The 18,710-nt window shown below is 36.0% G+C and overlaps 2 protein-coding genes across 9 annotated transcripts; one reads left to right on the forward strand and one right to left on the reverse strand.

The window, feature by feature from the left end:
• Nucleotides 1-4,112: 4,112 nt before the first annotated feature.
• Nucleotides 4,113-12,120, forward strand: Sh3beta (SH3 domain binding glutamate rich protein Sh3beta). 8 transcript variants are annotated; one of them, XM_075308071.1, is made up of 6 exons: nt 4,113-4,350; nt 4,439-4,556; nt 7,810-8,235; nt 9,321-9,531; nt 9,600-9,670; nt 10,928-12,120. In XM_075308071.1, exons 2-6 carry the CDS (start codon nt 4,509-4,511, stop codon nt 11,672-11,674), a joined length of 1,503 nt encoding a protein of 500 aa, XP_075164186.1. In that variant the 5' UTR covers nt 4,113-4,350; nt 4,439-4,508; the 3' UTR covers nt 11,675-12,120. The 8 variants fall into 8 exon arrangements, with proteins under 8 accessions (XP_075164186.1, XP_075164185.1, XP_075164184.1 ...); XM_075308070.1 differs by having other exon boundaries at nt 4,113-4,346; XM_075308069.1 differs by having other exon boundaries at nt 4,114-4,350; nt 4,423-4,556.
• Nucleotides 12,121-14,526: 2,406 nt separating this feature from the next.
• Nucleotides 14,527-18,570, reverse strand: Sec63 (translocation protein Sec63). The gene is made up of 5 exons (XM_075308067.1): nt 18,237-18,570; nt 16,910-17,619; nt 15,853-16,499; nt 15,205-15,797; nt 14,527-15,135 (listed from the first exon to the last, which is right to left on the reverse strand). The coding sequence occupies exons 1-5, from the start codon at nt 18,358-18,360 to the stop codon at nt 14,957-14,959; spliced, it is 2,253 nt and encodes a 750-aa protein (XP_075164182.1). The 5' UTR covers nt 18,361-18,570; the 3' UTR covers nt 14,527-14,956.
• Nucleotides 18,571-18,710: the final 140 nt, after the last annotated feature.

Here is an 18,710-nt window from a genome sequence, read left to right on the forward strand (position 1 = left end):
AGAATCCAACAATTTCAGCAACCCCACCCCATAATAAACACCCGACACCCACAACAGACTGCAATAGACTCTTCCTCGTCAGCCCATTCAATAGTTCGTATTGTCCCGTCCACTGCTGGGAACCAGTTGAGTGGTCTCAAGATCCTACAGTGGAATTGTAATGGACTGACAAGGAAGATTACTGAAATCACGGATTTCATGGACAAGAGGGGTATTCTCATATCCGCGCTCCAGGAGACCAAGCTCTCCAGCAGGAATGGTCTCACGAGATCATCCTGCTACTCTGTGATTAGGCAAGACAGAGAAAGGAATGCCGGAGGGGGAATAGCCTTCATTGTCCATGATTCCGTGAGATACAGACCCATGCCACTGACCACGACCGATCCCCATTTGGAGATACAGGGGATAACTGTCACGGTGGGAGAGGAAGATATATGTATTCTAAACGTATATATACCTCCCGATTCTGTTTGCCAGACAGGATACAAACCAATGTTGAGGCCCCACCTCAACAGTGTGCGGACTATCCTGTTAGGCGACCTGAATGCACATCATGACAGCTGGTATTCAGAGCTTGGATGTGATGCCAGAGGAGAATTGATTGCGGATCAGGTGGATGACACAGATTTCTGTGTGCTGAATGAAAACCACCCGACCCGCATAACGGCCACCTGCCGAAGCTCCCCTGACATCACCATGGTTAGCTCTGACCTCGTGACTCAGACCTCATGGCATGTAGACATAGCCATGAATTCCGACCACCTCCCGATCACAGTGTCTATTGACTTAGGGACAGACACCGTAATTCCAGAGAAGAAGACGTTTATGAACTTTGGTAAAGCTAATTGGGAGCTTTTTACCTCGCTAACCGAGTACGAGTTTGCCACTGCCCCCCTGCCAACGTCAGCGCCGGCTGGAGAGAAATTCTTCAGGGATGTCTTGAATAGAGCGTGTAAAAGGTGCATACCAGCGGGCCGGATCCCCGACATCCGTCCGAATTTCCCAATGGAAGCATCAAGGTTGGCAGATAAGAGGGACGAGATCCGGAAAGTAGACCCAGCTGATCCCGAGCCTCGCTAAGGAGATCGACCGACTTGTTGCCACCCACAAGCGAGAAAAGTGGCGCAAGCATTTGGAGTAGTCCGATCTCGGATCCAAACGGCTTTGGTCTACGATCAGGAACCTCTCGAACCCCAAACGTACGGATAACATTTCCATATCGTTTGGGGGGCAAACTCCAAAAGACGACACAGGTGCAGCGAATGCTTTCTGCAGACAATTTGTCGAGCACCCCCAATCAGTCGATCGTGCAAGTAGAAAGCAAAGGCGAGTCTTCCGTGCCCTCAGACAGGACAACCCACCCATGGTCATCAGTCGGGAGAATGTTCTCCAGGCGATAAAGGCCGCCAAGAGCTCCACAGCGATTGGCCCAGATGGTTTGGCTACGAGGATGTTGAAACATATTGGAGAGAATGGTGTTAGATATCTGACCCATATCTTCAATATCTGTCTCAACACCCTTGAAATACCGGACATCTGGAAAATAGGGAAGGTTGTTCCTGTTCTGAAACCAGGGAAACAGGCACACCTAGGAGACTCGTATCGACCAATTACTCTTTTGTCCCCCGTAACGAAGATTCTGGAGGCTATTTTACTGCCCTGCTTTTCAGAACATCTAATGTTGGCAGAACATCAGCATGGTTTCCGCTCGGGCAGGAGTACAACCACTGCTTTGTGCGAATTAACAGCCAACATTGCAGAGGGACTAAACAGTAAGAGGCCGCATAAACGTTCGATCCTCGTAGCACTGGACTTGTCTAAGGCGTTCGATACGGTGAACCACACCACGCTCTTGGGAGACATTATGGGAACCACCCTTCCCAATAATCTCAAGAGATGGTTGGCGAACTACATGGCTGGCAGACAGTCCTATGTGGAATTTAGAGGAAGAAGATCAACGCCCAGGAGGAACAAACAGGGCGTACCTCAAGGCGGTGTATTGTCCCCCCTCCTCTTCAATTTTTACGTGGCTGGAGCTCCCCAACCACCACCAGATGTCCACCTGATAACCTATGCGGACGATTGTTCCATAGTGACCACAGGTAGAGACATAAGGGAGCTTGAGGTGAGGATAAATGACTACTTACCTACACTTAGGGATTTCTTTGTCGACAGGAATCTGAAACTTTCTGCCCCCAAATCTACAGCGACCATCTTCACATCGTGGACTAAAGAGGTGAACATGGAACTCGATATCCACATTCGTGGCCAGAGTATCCCCACTTCCAGGAACCCCAAGGTTCTTGGTGTGACGTTTGATAGCCTGTTCCTCTTTGGTAAACATGCGGAAGTGGTAGCTAAGAAGGTTGGGAGCAGAAACAAGATCCTGAAGGCATTGGCTGGTAGCACCTGGGGGAAAGATAAAGAGACGATACAAAAGACCTACGAGTCTATTGGTCGTCCCCTTATCGATTATGCAGCCCCTGTTTGGACTCCCAGTATTAGCGATACCCAATGGAGAAATCTCCAGACGGTGCAAAATACTGCGCTGCGGATTGCGACCGGGTGTCACTCCAAGACCCCGGAACAGCATCTGCATCATGAGTCCAAAATGCTATCGGTGAGGCAACACTGTACCCTCCTCACCCAACAGCACCTGATAAAGTGTAGAAGTGTAAACCACCCGAACCACGCCACCTCAAGGAGGGCAACGACCGAGAGGGGTAGACCCATTCGGTTTGATTTTAGGAAGGACTTACAGTCAATAGAACATGTGATCGGCGATGACAGTGATGAGGGAATAAGGACGGCATTGAGTGCAGTACACACGGCAGCGGTTCAAGATGCGATCAACTCCTACCAGTGCAGTGTTGTACTGGGAGGTAGGCCACCACCGATCAACGAAGATGAGAGACGGCTTCCTAGAGAAACCAGGTCGGTGCTGTCCCAGCTAAGATCGGGGATCTCTAGGTACCTAAACAGTTACCTCTCCATATTGAACCCGGCAATTCAGGATGTTTGCCCGAATTGTGGACATTCGCCTCATATCACGAGGCACCTCTTCGAATGTCCTGCTAGACCGACAGATCTGACACCTGCTTCGCTTTGGACACATCCAGTTGAGGCAGCACGCTTCCTTGAACTGGATGTGGATGCTTGAAATGTCTAATCCCTGTATTTGTTTGTAATCGTTTATCCTTTGTTTGTTTTGTCTTTTCTATACTTTTCCCACAGGGGCTACAACAACAACAACTGTGACGGGAAATGTACCCAAAACATTATAAAAGGAGATTTTTAAGAGCTATAGGAACATTAAAAAAGGAAATTGCATGACATCTTTAGTTGAATCGCTAGTACAATAGTTTGTTTTATAAAAATGTTCACCGCGTATCTCACGAATAATTGCCTCAATATTGTCTTCCAATGCGGGCTTGCCTTCATACAGCTTTGACATTGTTCCACAAAAAATAGGCCAAATGTGAAAATATTCACCGGACTCGCCTCTCAAAAACTGCCGAATATGTCGACTCAAAATTAGCAGCCAATTAATCAAAAGTAATTATTTAATTCAGAAAAAATTATTAATAATTGTTGTATTTTTTGTCAAAATGTTTGACTTTCCAACCAAAATCCGTCAGTATCAAGTTGCTATAACTTTGCAAAAATTTACCTCAGAAAATTTTAATGATATGTAAATTTGATTTTAAGATTGGTTGTGCAATTAACAATTAATGCCATTCGGATTACATAATTGTGCGCCGCCGAATAGCGGCATGTGACACCGTCTTGTTGAAACCACACGTAATGCAAGTCATCTCCTTTTTTTAAAACCTAAAAATTTTGCGAATTGCGACTAAGAAGTTAAAAAAATATAACAGCCGGAAACAACTGCTGTTTTTAGAATATTCTTTATTTTGTCTGACAATGTATCATTAACTGCCTGCTTCTGACATACAGAAAGAGGCTGTAAATAAATGTTTGAAATTGAGTAAATATTGCCAGAAAAGGTGATGCCCATACTCATAGAATATAAGCAACGCATCGTTCTATGTGTACACACCATTGCTTTTATTATGCCACGCTTTTTAAATAAAGTTAACAGTGACGCTCTACGACCACATTTAGATTCCGTTGTCGAACACTACTACCTTCCTTTATCCTCTACTAATTTAATTTATTTCATTTATTTATGTGCGTTTGTGAACCTAGAATTTTGGAATAAAAGTTAAATTCAGCATAGTAGATTTTTTAATAAATTTGAAAAAGTGAAATACATTATTGTAAACTTGTCACCCTCTCCCGTTCCCTCGTCAAACGTCAAAATACGTATCGGAAGCGAATTAATTGTGTGTGAGAGAGAGAAACGGTCGGTCAGACAGAAGAATTAAAATCTAAAAATATTTCTTTTTTTTCCTCAAAAAGATATATTTTGCCATAGAGTCTGCATACACGTCCAGTGCTGGTCATTTGAAAAATTGTTATTGGAATAAGTTGGAAGCGGAAGAAAGATGGTTCAAATTAAAGTCTACATAAGCGGAATGTCTGGTAACAAGGAGGTGAGGATTGATTATGATTTTATGTGGGCGGGGCAAGACTACCCTGTCATTACTGACCGTTGTATGTTGGTTTTGTAAGGTATAGAATTGTACATTATGTATGTTAATAGATGTATTCCATTTTTTGTTTGGAATATGAATGGTTTATGGGGGAGGTGCGCGGACGTGATGCGAGAGGTGGATGATGTGTTTTTACAAGACCCCAACACATACAGAGATGCAAATTGTTCCTTCCGGAATATTTTTGCATGACATTGTCCTATCAATAGCTGTCTTTTTATTATATTCATAATACAATGACCATTTTATGGTAATCATTTCTGTTACTGCAACAGAGGTTAAGGAACCCGATCGGAAAGAGTGTAGGTAAAATATGATAGCAAGCTAATATCTTACTCATAGAAAGAAACCTGTTTAGAAGTTCGTTTAATAAGGTGACGCATTTCTTTTATTTTCAAAGAAATGGAGAAATTGGATAGACATGATAGCAATAGTTGTTGTTTAGTGTTCATAATACCAAATAATATGCTTGTTCTTAATTCCTCATCCTATGTGAACAAATTGCTTATATATTGTCAGACTTTCTGTGATTAGTTATGTCGGATGCATTAGCGTAGCTAGACAATTTTCCTAGGGGGGCTACAGCCCCCCCCTAGCTAAAAATTAATAGACTGAAGTTATAGATTCACTTAACCCTCTAATGCCCAATCCTGCCTTTAGGCGGGCTTCGTTATATGACGAAGCCTTTAGTAAAACACACCTTTAGCCAACAAAACTGGGTAAAAAAAAAAGAAAATTTCGTTAAAACTGTTCAAGAGGCTTTGCAGCATATACTGAATTTTACCGTATAAATTTGTCTTGTGGCAAAAATTTGGGGCATTAGAGGGTTAATATTTTATTTTATAAAAATGAATAAAAAGTCAGACCTCAACATAACTAGACAATTAATTTATAATAAAGCAACTAATAGTTCCATAATTTTTCCCAGCAAAAAAAAAAATGGAAGTTGTTCTAAAGACACAACTTTATGGTAAAAGCTCTTCCAAAGATGTCCTTATTAAGATGCTAATTGTTTTAGCTATACAGGAAGCTTTTAAACTCAATTTCTACAACCTGTTCTTTTTTTTTATTTGGAAAAATATCACACAAATTTTTAATTCACATTCAAAACACTGAATTCAGATCACACCCTAAAAAGTGATTCAAATTCAGTGCAACAGCTGTTGAAATGGTGGACATCCGTCCTAGGACAAGTCCATGTTAAATTCATAATTTCTGCGCCAATTTTCCACCACTTCCGGATCCAAATATAACATTTTCACTACTTTTTTGGTAACGCTTTTTTGCTAGATATATAAAAACAATGAAAAATCGTAAATAGGCTTTCAAATTCTGGGGGGGGGCTAAAATTTTTCTGGAGGGGTCTAAGCCCCCCCCCCCCCCGGAGGCCTTCCTACGCTTATGGTCGGATGTTTGCTAAATTTCTCGTATATTTTTGAAGCAGCATAAATTAAACCGAGTTTCGCCAGAAAACCAAAAAAGATTAAATTGTACTGGCTTTTACAGTTAATTGACCAAAAAGGAGGTATGTCTATAGGAAAAAAGTTCTTTTTATACTTAACGATTTAGGAAATAACAATGTTTATACATTAACATTTATATCCAAAGGACGTTCAAGAACCAAAAAACATTTTTTATGGATCCCAGACCTCTAATGTACCTAATAGACCCATATTGCGATCAGCAAGCATTTCATTTGTTTATTTCATAAAGATTCAAGTAGCTACTCCATATATGACCCAAAAGCTACACAATTTCTTGTTTAATTCATTAATTTGTAGCAATAGATAGTATAACAAGGTATCAAAAGAATAACATAGTACTCTACAGTCTTCTTATTGATATTATAAAAATAATAGAAATAATTAGAAAGACAATATAAAAAGCAGTACAATAATTATAAAAATTGCTATTCAACATTGTCCTTGTACGTGCTAACACCCCAACATTGTATGTGCTAACAACCCAAATGAAAAAAGCTGTAAATAAATATAAACAATTCTGCATTACACATTGCTTAGACTGATGAGGTTAATAAACTTTTTACGGAAAGTAGACGTAGAACATTAAAATTTTCTTAAATGAACAGGCAAGACATTGTATAGTCGAGCAACTCCAACGTGGACCGCTCTAAAATAAATGTTAACCAAATAGTCGATTACAAGCTGACGTATATAACCCAGATTTTTTCCGATTCAATCTCGAAATTAATTTATCCAATTAATTTTTTAATTGAAATTTTTTCAATCACGAAAATTGTAGTACCAATCTCATTATTTAGAATTAAAAATATCATTGAATAATTGAGTTTTCCCGGCAATTTCAATGAATTTTTTATTGATTGAGTTAAAACTTTAATTGATTTTGATCGAAAAGGTCAATAAAATGTTTAATTAAAGATGTCATTTATTTATTATAGTTTTGTTTATCTATAATTATTTTCCCATTAGATTTTTTTTTAATTTTACAATAGTTTATATTTTTTATGATTTATTCGGTTATAATTTTAAATAATTTGAGGCTGAGGCTTCGAATTACAAAATAAAGTCAACTTAAACTTATTTTCTTAATTGAATCTATTTTTATATTGATTAAAATGTTAATTGTATTTTTTTTTAATTGATTACGTTCAATCAAGGTTTTAGTTGAAAATAGTTTATAGCGTTTTTTTTTCGCTGTGTAAGAGAATATACATAACGAATTGCTCTATTGAAAATTGTTTAGTTTGGTTGCTGATATGCCTTAATTTGAGAAAAATTCAAATTCCTGATCAAATAAAAACATTTTCTTAATGCATTGTGTTTAATGTGTTTCGATTGTTCCTTCTTTGCTTGTTATGAACAGGTTTTAGTGTAATTGAGTATAAAAAATAGCAGAAAATTGTTGCTATTTTCGCAAACAGCGACTGTTATCTTTTGTTGTTTCCACTGGCAAATTTCTTTGGATGGAATTGTCTATATTCCATCTCTGTTTATTTTATCCCTCATTTTTAGCCTTTTTAAATGTCGACTGGATGCTCGACCTGATGTAAATCTTTCAGAAAGCTATATAACAACAGAAAGGCCAGACGATGGCGTTAATTATAAAAAAGAAAAAATTATTTATATAAAATTTAAATTAGTACACCAAGCTTTATACATCGATAATATGAAAATGTTCAAATATACTAAAATATAAACATTAAATGTTACAGGTTAAAAAACGCCAGCAAAGAGTTCTTATGATATTGGAAAGTAAGAACATTGAATATGAGGTAATTGATATTACTGAACCTGGTCGTGAAGCTGACAAAGAATTTATGCAAAACAAATCAACGAGCAATGGGGCCACAGTTAGTGATCCCGAACCAAGACATGCCTTGCCTCCACAAATTTTTAATGAAGAAGAATACTGTGGAGATTATGATGCCTTCGATATGGCCAATGAAATCGATACATTGGAACAGTTTTTGAAAGTAGCACCACCCGTAGTTGAAACTCCAGCCGAAGAGAGTGCGAAACAAGAAAACGGCGAGACAAAAACCAACGGTGCTGAAGAGAGCGGTGAAAACAAGGAGAACGAAGGCGAAGAATCGAAAGAAGATAAAACTGCCAAGGATGCTGACGACGTCAATGCTGAGGTTTGAAACTTGTATTCTTTTTGATTGATATAGAGCTGATACAATTTTTTCTAATTTTAAGTACATACATAATTGCATAGCAAAATGTGTTTATGTGAACTTAACAACAACAGTTCTCAAATTAATAATAATGAAAATTGACAGTACTTTCTATCACTATCGCATATTTTACACTCATACACTCTCTTAAGCGAAACAATTTTTTATTTCCTATTGATAAACGCACTCTCCCCTCACTAGTTTTACAGTACTTTTTTATTTATTATACATTTTTGGTTTATTATGTGATTTTGTTATGTTTTTTTTAATTTTTTTTATTTTTTTTTTTTTTGCTTCCCATTCCATTTGACACAAAACATATACTATTACTCTGAATTATTATAATTAATAAATAAATTATAATTGATGTATATGGATTGTATTCATAAAAATATGGAAAAAATTAACTAATTTATTTAATTTTTTTTATGAATTCTTTCCATAGAATATAACATGCATAAGATATGTAATAATAAAATATTACGCAACACATATATACTTCTAAAAATTTAATAAAAAAAGTGTATTTTCAAAAATTAACATTTAACCGCAGTAACACATTTTTAATAAATTAAGCTTTAGATTTTGTAAATAACAACAGTCAATAAGCAAGTCCCCCCAAATGGGACAGAAAAGGGATACTCAACATATTTACTAATTATGCTATGATCTAAATGGTCAGACACAGAAATTCGTAAATAGGTTGTGCAAGCCAAATTTATTTAGACCTTTGTAGTTCTGCAAGAAAACAAGCTTTCTTTAGAGGCCTTGAAACTGCCATACCGTGAATTTCCAGCTAGGTGAAAAATGCTCGCACGCGCTTTCTGTGTAATTGGACTGAATGAAACGAACATTCAAATAGGTCGAATCATCATCGTACGTACACTTAAAGAACTAAGGAATAAGATCATAAGTAAATGATGGTTTTCTTTTTTCGTTCGTTCGTCCTTTTGGCCTCTATCGTTCGGCTATCTATATTTCTTTATATCTACCGCTATCTATAACTGCACATGCTTCTTACTATGCCGCTGCGAAATCTTAATTAGCGCAAAACCGCCAATGTAGTAATTCGTCCTACATTTCGCCAAGCCGCCACAAAGCTCATCGTTGTAATGAAAATTTCCGTACAATTTTTAAAGAATGCTAACAAAGCCGAAGCCAAAGAAAACGGAGAAGGCAAAGAAGGCGATGAAAATAAAAATGAAGATGACAAAAAAGACGAAGTGCCTGATACAGAGGCTAATGGAAAAGGTAAAGGTAACAACTTAGAACCAGATTAAATGCAATTGCCAAATCAAATGCCAATTGATTTATGTATTTTTAAGAAAATGATGATGAGACTGAAAAGAAAGAAGTGGAACAAGAACCTGATAGTGAGACCAAGAAGGATACAGAGGTTTGTAGTGCAATATCTGTTTGTGTTATATTCAATCTTTGGATGCTTGTGTTATTAACATGTGTCCATTATCTGCTATATGGCTCTTAAACATTTTTGTATGGAAAATGTTGGTTGTTGAAACATTTGCGAAAACTACAACAAAATAAATTTTTCTGAACACTGGACTGAACACCTTTTATGGACATTCCAATCCACATATTCATATAAATATTTAATATTACTTTCGATTTGCTTCATATCAAAAATTGCTTTAATTAAGTTAACCTTTTTTATGAAGTGTAGAAATTAAAAAATGAAGTTTGGGGTTTGAATTGAATGACATATCAACAAAAATTGTAAATAAGGATATTCAAAAGCTATTTCTTCAAGTTCAATTTTGTTTCTAAAAATTTTACTTCGAATTTATTTTGTATTATTTATTCATTATGTTAACATACTTCTATGTCGCGAAAAAAATGATTTCGATTTCTCCCGAATATTTATTATCAAACCTACTATTTAAAATAAGGAATTTAAATAAGTTGCACGTCATAAGCAGGTTTCAGAATATGTTTTTTATTTCTTTCTTTTTTATTACTGTTTTAAAAATGATTACCACAATATTTATGTATTATTTTAAATATATGGGCATTCCAATTTCATTCGATTTATCCTCAATAGTTGAATATTAGATCGTTCCATTATTGTCACTTAAATCTATGTGATATTTTCCGGATACCTGGACGTGGCTCAGTAAAACCCGATGTGGTTTGAAACTCATTACATCGCTGATAGTCGTAATGTCAGCGGATTCTATAACGCAGTAAAAGAAAAACATGAGTAGGAATTTGCAGGCCTTGTTTATCACTTCTCAGTAATACCGGTGACATCTCTGAGTAGTTCAATAGTTCATTCGTTAGTTAATGATAATTGTAAATTTACTACCATCGTTTAAATGTTAATCCATAGTTTGTCAAGAAATGCTGTGCTAAAACAAATTTCCAAGCCAACGTTGAGCCTGAGCCTGTGCATAATGCTTCTCTTGAAATTATCAGTCCAAATCATTTGTTATTATTCAGTATTTGTATTTTAAAACAAAAGTCAAATCTTTTTCTTGGTCTGCTGCTGCAAGCGTTAAAAAACGAATGTTTTTAAAATGTTTACATTATGCATGCTATATATTTTTCTCCCCGATCATTGCGTCCTGGAGCATGATATTCATATTAATTATCCCACATTTTTATTTAAAATACTATGTCACACCATTTACAACAGATTAATGAAAACGAAGAAAAGAAGGATGCTGAAGATGGGGATGGACAAGAGCAATCTGATGAAACCGATGATAAAAAAGAAGAAAAAGAGGCAGATGAGAAGAATGAATCAGAATCTAAGGGAGATGAAAATAATAAGGATGTAGAAGAGGAATCTGTTGAAACCGAAGATAAAAAAGAAGAAGATGCAGATAAGGATGACGAAAAGAACGAATCGGAATCCAAAGAAGACGAAAATAGAAAGGACGAAGAGACCAAAATTGAAGGAGATGATGAAGCGTCGGAGGAAGAGAGTGAAAACGAAAAGGAAGAAAGTGACGAAAAAGAGAAAAAGGAAGCAAATGTAAATGAAAACAATAAAGAAGAGGCAAAGCCTGAAGAGGGGGAAGAATCGTCGGATGAGGAAACGGAACATGAGATAAAAAATGAAACTGAAGAAGAAACGAAGAAAGAGTCCGAAAGTCTTGAAGAAGATAAAAAGGACAATGAAACTAAAACTGAAAAAGATGGCGATTCTTCAGATGACGAGAATGAAGTGGAGGAAAGTAAGAAAGAAGAAAGTGCTGAGAAACACGTAAATAAAGCAGAAGAAACAATTGGTGATAACGACAAAAAAGATGACGAACACAATGATGGCGAAGATAATGAGTCCAGTGAAGAAAAATCAAAGGGAACAGAAGATCATAAACAAGAAGAAAGTTCAAATGAAGATGAAGACGAAGAAGAAGAAGAAGAAGAGGACGAATAAATGATGTTTGGTTTATATATCGCATAATGACTGATTTCATGAGACACCTGCCTGCTTGTCTAATAATTTATTTCATGTACATTAATTAATTTCTTTTGTTTCAAATATATTGCAATTTCTCCGATACCATACCCCACATACACGCACCCTTTCGAACACACAAAAATGGGTACTAGGCACCTGTAACACCCTACACAACACCAATATTAAATGTTGAACCAACACAATGCCCTCACTTATATATGTAGATGTTAATTATTCGTCCATTATTGTTGCCCGATTACTAAATGAAAAGTCCTTGTAAATACATACATATATGCAATAAAAATTAAGATTCTAATAGTATTTTAAAAATAAATAAACTAAAAATTACCGTTAAAAAAAACTTGAGAATATTTATAAATATTTACAAAAATATGTAATAAACACCCTTGCTTGATTTTCTATTTGTTTCTGTACATTGGCTTAATTACAATCCCACAAGAAAAAACCCACAAGAAAAACACGCAACACATTGCTATAGCCTTAGGGCTACACCAAAAACTATGTTGCCTTAGTGTTCCAATACTTTATCCCTCATTTAAATGACAGTGTCATTCCATAGGTAATGCTAATTGATAATATTGTGAGAGTTCCTGTATCCAAAAGCTATGACAGTATCCTTCATATTTTGCAATCTTGAGAATGTTTCACCTATTATTCGAATCGAAATCGCCATTAAAATCACAAAATATAGAGAATTAAGAAACCGAATCCCTATAGAACTAAAAAAGTTTCAGCATACATATTGATAATTGACTTACCAATTTGTTTTGGAGCGGAAGACGTATCGGGTTTGAAAATAAGATATGTGGATAATGCTCATTTCGAATTGTATGTTTATTTTTTATTTATTTATACAACTTCTTACGGATTTTTTTTTCTGCTTTTTTTTAAATGCCCAAAATGTTGTACAAGTAAACTAGTAATATGAACGGCTTTATTTAGAGTACAGAAACGATTTCGACTGAACAATCGGCTTTCGGCATTATGAGGGCGATTTTGTTTTACTAAATCTTTTCTTAGTTTTAAAAATATTAATGTTTGTTATATAAAAGTAAATATGGGCATTAACTCCAAGTTTGTCGTAATACTAAGCCAATGAGGCCAAATAAAAGAATATGAAATTCTACACATACACAACTTTTTTAATTCAATTCGGCTGATTTGTAGAGCAATTCCCTTCTCCAAAAAGAAATTGACTGCGCTCTGCATTGTGCATTGACTTGAGGCATCTATACATTTGGTCTATGTTATAACTTGAAGATAAAATATGATTATTTTCTTTAGAAGAAAGAAGAGTAGCCGTTAAAAAAATTGCTGTTTTAGCGGTATAGTGACTTTGGTAGACCTCCAGTACCAAAGGAGCCTCCACACATACACTCATAGAAAAGTCTGCTAAAAAACAAAGTTGATGTTTGCTGTTATATTTCTGCACTTCACGGTGTAGCGAACAATAATTTGTAAAATGTTCAGGCTTTGTCATCTAAAGTATACCTCATACTAGCCTCTCAATACAACAGAACAGCAAACATTTTGTTTGCTGTTATGCGATATTTTCTGAAATATTCAGATTTTTGAACGAGTAGAGGCCTACTTTTACATTGTGTTGTGTTACCTAGTTTAACTTTTTTGTTTGTTTCAGCCTAACTAAAATATGTTTTAGTGTAATCGAGTTTAAATAATAGTAGCAGACAATGTTTGCTATTTCAGCAAATTGTAATGGCTTTCTCTTTTTTAGAAGACTCAATTTTTTTTTGAATGTAGATAATAATAAATTTCCGTTAGCTATTCGTGGCAATAAAGTAATTAAAAAATATCTTCGCTGGGTATTCATTTTAATCTGCAGAAGCGATAAATTTAAAATGGGCTTGTCACGGTGAACGGATCCGTTGCACCGAATTTGCATAATTTCTTACACCCTAGGTTAGGTATAGTGGCAGCCCGATATTACAGGCTCACTTAGACTATTCAGTCCATTGTGATACCACAGTGGTGAACTTTGTTCGTTAGACCCTGAAGTACAAAAATATAGCAGCAAACATCGACTGCTGTTTTAGCATACTTTTTTTATGAGTGTAAGGTGTGATCCGGAGTCAGTGTTTTGGATGTGTATTAAAAAAGTTTGTGAAATTTTGCCAAATAAATAATTTTTATATATTTTTTATGATTTTTATTGCATTTTAATGCTTTTCTGAAAGGTCCAACCTCAAATGTTTTCAAAAATTCGCAGTTTTTATAGAATGTATTTAGCATTTTGTTCGATAAAATTTAAATAATTTGTATCTTTTTATTAATTTTTACTCTCTTTCGTACGAGTAATAAGTTGAATTAAAAGAATTTCCTGTGTAGTTAATTGTAATTGTAATTGCTTTTAAAGCACGACTTCCAAATTTTTTGGAGAACGTTAACTAATGGAGCTTCGTGTAAACTGGGGGAAACAATATACTATCAAGCAAGGGATATTCTAATGTAAATAAATCGTCCCGCATATCCAATACATAAGAAAATAGAACTATTCTTGTATGGATTAACATATAAATATAATCATTATTTAAACAATTGATTGATAGTAACCAATTTTAACTATTTACCACTCTTGTACTTTCACATCAGGGACAAAATCTAGCTGGTGAAAAAAACACCAAGAAAGATGACTCAAAACAAAACATAGTGGACGTGTTTATTGAAAACGAGCAAAAGGCAGCCAACAACTGATGGTGAAAAGCTAAATAGGCAAATACATCGATGTAGGCATACCGCTGGACATTTTCTATTTAACGCAAATTAAAAAATAAATACACATTTATAAATACACTTTTTTCATTTTTTAATTAATAATAAAATTATTTCTTTATTACAAAACTAGTAAAAATGCTTATTTGATTTTAACTATAACTCAACACACTTATTAAATGTTTTCGCATCTTCGGAAACTGTAGGATGCAGATCTTCAATTTATATCCCACTGGTTTTGTCATGTCAAAGAAAAAAAAAAGGATAAAAACAAACAAATGTCTAGATCATGTAGACATTTCTCCAAAAAGAAAGATTATGGAATTATAAATATGGAAAGTTTCCTTCACATATATCCCCTAGCATTATGATGTAATCATGTTTTTCTACATATAAAAAAAATATTTTATTATTAGTTATAATAGGAGGGAGGATTTTGAATGTTTTTTTATGGTGAAAGGATGGTGAATTGGTGGTATACACGTGGGGTTAACGGGAATTCGTAGTTTACTCTGAATCTTCTTCGTCTGAAGTATCGGTCGTGTAGTCACTTAGATTTTCAGGCTGATCGTTATTTTCGTGCTCTGATTCACTAAGATCCCATTGGGGATGATCTGTGGGAGGTGCGGGAGCTTTCTTCACATCCAATTTCAGTTCTTGCTGCTGATCCATACCAAGATATGAATCTAAAATTCAATTGATCATATAGTAGTCAGATAGTACTCTTTGAGTGTTCAAATCAATGAAAGACATACCTGAACGCAAGCACACGGTAAACGTATAAACTCCTGGCCAACGAGGGGCTGTAAATTTCAATTGAATTTCTTCTCTCTCCACTAAATTTGTGACATGATAAGGTGCTGTCAGTAGAGTGCGTGATTTACGATCACAGATATAAGTCCACCAGTATTCCTGTTTTTCTTCAGGGAAGTAGGGACAGTGCACAGTGTGCGATATGCGTGATTTGCCTTCAAGCTTTTCCCGCTTGTTTAATTTTGCTTGTAATCTTTCCCACTCCTCGTCGTCATCGTCATCCAAAGAGGAATTCTTGGTTTGTTTCTCATTTTCTTCATCACTATCGGAAACCGATTCTTTATCTTCGATATCGCTATCCGCTTCGGAATCGCCTTCAGAATCATTTTTGGAATCCTGTTGTTGCGTTTCAGCATTTACCGTTGCTGCTGATGATTTCGCTGGAGGTGGGGCTTTTTTCTTTTGATTGGCAGGTGCTTTTTTGCCTCCCTTGCCACCTTTGCCTTTACGAGGTTTAGCCCAAGCAGACGATTTTTTAACAGGCGCTGCGGAAGCAGCCTCCTCTTCTTCGGCACCTTCATTTTGATCATCGTCCCTAAATAGAAAAAAATTTAAATGTTAAGAAATGGCAAAATGAGGGAGAAACTTACTTAATGCCTTGTTTTTGGGGCACCTTTGAATCCCCAAATAATGTATTCATATCTTTACGGACGAGTGTAACTGTTACGGTAACAATAGCACCCGCTGTAACAACGTTGGTATTTTCATCGTCTATGACCTCGCAACGTATGGAAAAATCAATGGAAGGCATTTTCCCCAGCACTTTCATCACGTTCTCGTATTCGAAGTCGGACAAGCTTTTCAGTAGTTGTCTACTCTCCTCCGGTGCCAGTTGAGCAAACTGCTGCAAATTCTTCACGTGTCTCTTTTTGTTCATGAAGTACAGATGGTCGTCCGTAACATGAGGCAATTGTAACAATGGTGATTTGAATTCCCATAGAGCTTGTATTATCATGGGTGACATTTTCATGCAGTTCTCTATAGTTTCAATACTGGGTAAACGTGGTACGCGTCTAGCATACGCTAACATCACCAACTGATGTACACATGATACCATTTCTTGTACCAAATAAGGACATTTTTTTACAATGAACTGTCGATCTTTTTCCAGTGTCTCGGGATTTAGAGGCAGACGTGATAAGTGTGCATGCAATATTGCTCTAGCCTTTATCGAGTACATGCGGCATAGAGGATGTTCTTTGCATTTCTCATTTAGATTGGGTAGTTGGCGAATAAGCTGTAAATGATTTGGGGAAAATGCTTGTGTTATTTATTGTTGAAATTCATTGTTAAAACTATCGCAACAAATGTGCTAGAAAGTGTTGCAAAATTTTGCATCAGTTATGTTCATGTGAACGTTGTAACGAATCAAACTACGGAAGGACAAAGCAAGCCTTTTTGATTCAATAGTTTACCGTTTCTCTAAATGATACTTGAACGTAATCGTGCCTATAAGAATCATTCATAACCATGGTACAATTCCCAAGTTGGCAATTGTATAGGATGGGTTACAATTATTAGTAACTAAAATTTACCGGATTTATTAGGTACTTTTCTTACTACCACGTAATTTTGGGCAAAACTCTATAGTTTACAGAGTTTGAAAATCGCAGTAAAAAGCTTCATATACTAGAAAAATTAACTTACCGCTGGAACTTCTTCATTATCCGACTGACGTTCAACCACTTGAGAGTTGTGGCGCTTATCAAATTCCAAACTTGCAGCCAGCACCATTAGTGCTCTCTTTAACAGCATATGTGGAGTCTTATGGATGAAATAGAAATACATTTGTGTTGTGTCCAATAGCACTTTATCACCAGAGTAACGTATTGAGCGGTACCACCACATACCCACAACCGAGGGTAAGGCAACCATGAAGATAAGTCCATACAAACCCAAGACCCAAACAGAGTTCTCTTTTTCAACAATCCACGATGGCAACGCTATTCCAAAAGACATAGCTCCTGGACCATCTGGATTACCATACTTTTCGTAATTTCCTTTAGCCACTTCGTCGGTTAATGCTTGGTAAGCTTTCGAGAGCATCATAAAAGCCTTCTCATCGCCAGTTTCTTTGTCAGGATGCAAAACAAGGGATAATTTGTGATATGCTTTCTTTATCTCGGCTTTCGATGCGGTTGGTTCAATTTTTAAGATTTCAAAAGGATCGAAACTCGCCATCTCATAGTCGAATTGCGAAACACGATACGCCAAATATATCAAAAGTGCCCAACCTAGGACTAACCCAATGCGAATGGAAGCATGTTTTACAGCTCGGTATGGTTCAGCAGATGCCAAAATTGCTTTTTTCTTGATACAATCTGGACATTGACAATCTTCCTTAAGCTTTTCTGGATCTACAAGTTATAAAAACACGTGGATTAGATTAGTAATAGTTAGAGCTTATGCTATTTTAATAAACGGCTGAATAAACAAAACCAATATTGGTGAAGTAACATTTAATATATGAGAACTTGGTACTAATAATAACTGATAAGCCTAACACAACACGGCAACTGAAATGTTTTCTTAAAAAAAAATTATGTTGCAAAATTCACCTGCCAGTAGACATTTGTTTATTCAAAAAACAACTGTCTCCCAGGTATTTATTATTAAACTTTTTCGCATAGAGGACGGCATATCAAACGAGGATTACCTCTATTTTACTACAAATGTTTGGTCTTCGTTGAGTTTTTTGCGAAGTGATCTACAACTGAAAACTCCACACATATACTATAAACTAGTACATTCTCCAACTTTGGAAAGGCGCTTTCACCATCGTTCTGCTGAATGATGAACAGAACACATAGAATGATGGATCGTAACCGCAATAAAAATGTATATTTGTGTGTGTTTCATCATAAACTAAAATTAGGAGTGAAAACTTTATTCAGATGCCATATTTGTGCAATTAACCTATGTACTTCCAAAAAAAGATAAGTCTGAGATTTTTTTTGCATTGTCAGGTACTTACCTTCTTTCTTTTTTCGTGGCCAATAGTATATCGTGGTGGGTATTAAAACTAGTGCCAGAAATGATAATAAGAAATAATAAAATGTCCCACCACTCTCATCATATTGAAATTTCTGTCCAGCCATTGATGTATGGTTTATGGATAGGTTTGTTGGTTACTTGTTGAGCACGTAAACACGTATGTGTAAAATTTCCAACTAGCAACTAGTGCATATATACTGTATTTGAAATGTATTTAATATATACATGCATGTACGCAGAATTTAAACCAATTTTAATAAAATCTACGCTGTGTTTCTTTTTTCTCCATGCCACGGCTTTCAGTTTGACACGTCTCATCATCTTTTTATACGGTGTGGCATCTCTCTATTAGAAGTATGGCTACCTTGCCAGAAAGCGTTTTTGGGATTGCTGGTACAATGCGACTACCCTGCCGGCATTTGAAAGTTCGATGTTATCTCCCCCGCTACCATTC

This window comes from Haematobia irritans, chromosome 4 (assembly GCF_050003625.1).
Source record: "Haematobia irritans isolate KBUSLIRL chromosome 4, ASM5000362v1, whole genome shotgun sequence".
Classification (NCBI taxonomy): domain Eukaryota; kingdom Metazoa; phylum Arthropoda; class Insecta; order Diptera; family Muscidae; genus Haematobia; species Haematobia irritans.

What these genes read in the sequence shown, in the direction of transcription:
- Sec63 (XM_075308067.1), bottom strand. Translation starts at nt 18,360, where the DNA reads ATGGCTGGACAGAAATTTCAATATGATGAGAGTGGTGGGACATTTTAT. An exon ending in ATAATGAAGAAGTTCCAGCG is followed by an intron (nt 16,500 to 16,909) that starts GTAAGTTAATTT and finishes AATCATTTACAG; the next exon opens with CTTATTCGCCAACTACCCAA. An exon ending in TACCGTGTGCTTGCGTTCAG is followed by an intron (nt 15,136 to 15,204) that starts GTATGTCTTTCA and finishes ATTGAATTTTAG; the next exon opens with ATTCATATCTTGGTATGGAT.
- Sh3beta (XM_075308071.1), top strand. Translation starts at nt 4,509, where the DNA reads ATGGTTCAAATTAAAGTCTACATAAGCGGAATGTCTGGTAACAAGGAG. An exon ending in GAATGTCTGGTAACAAGGAG is followed by an intron (nt 4,557 to 7,809) that starts GTGAGGATTGAT and finishes TAAATGTTACAG; the next exon opens with GTTAAAAAACGCCAGCAAAG. An exon ending in AGACCAAGAAGGATACAGAG is followed by an intron (nt 9,671 to 10,927) that starts GTTTGTAGTGCA and finishes CATTTACAACAG; the next exon opens with ATTAATGAAAACGAAGAAAA.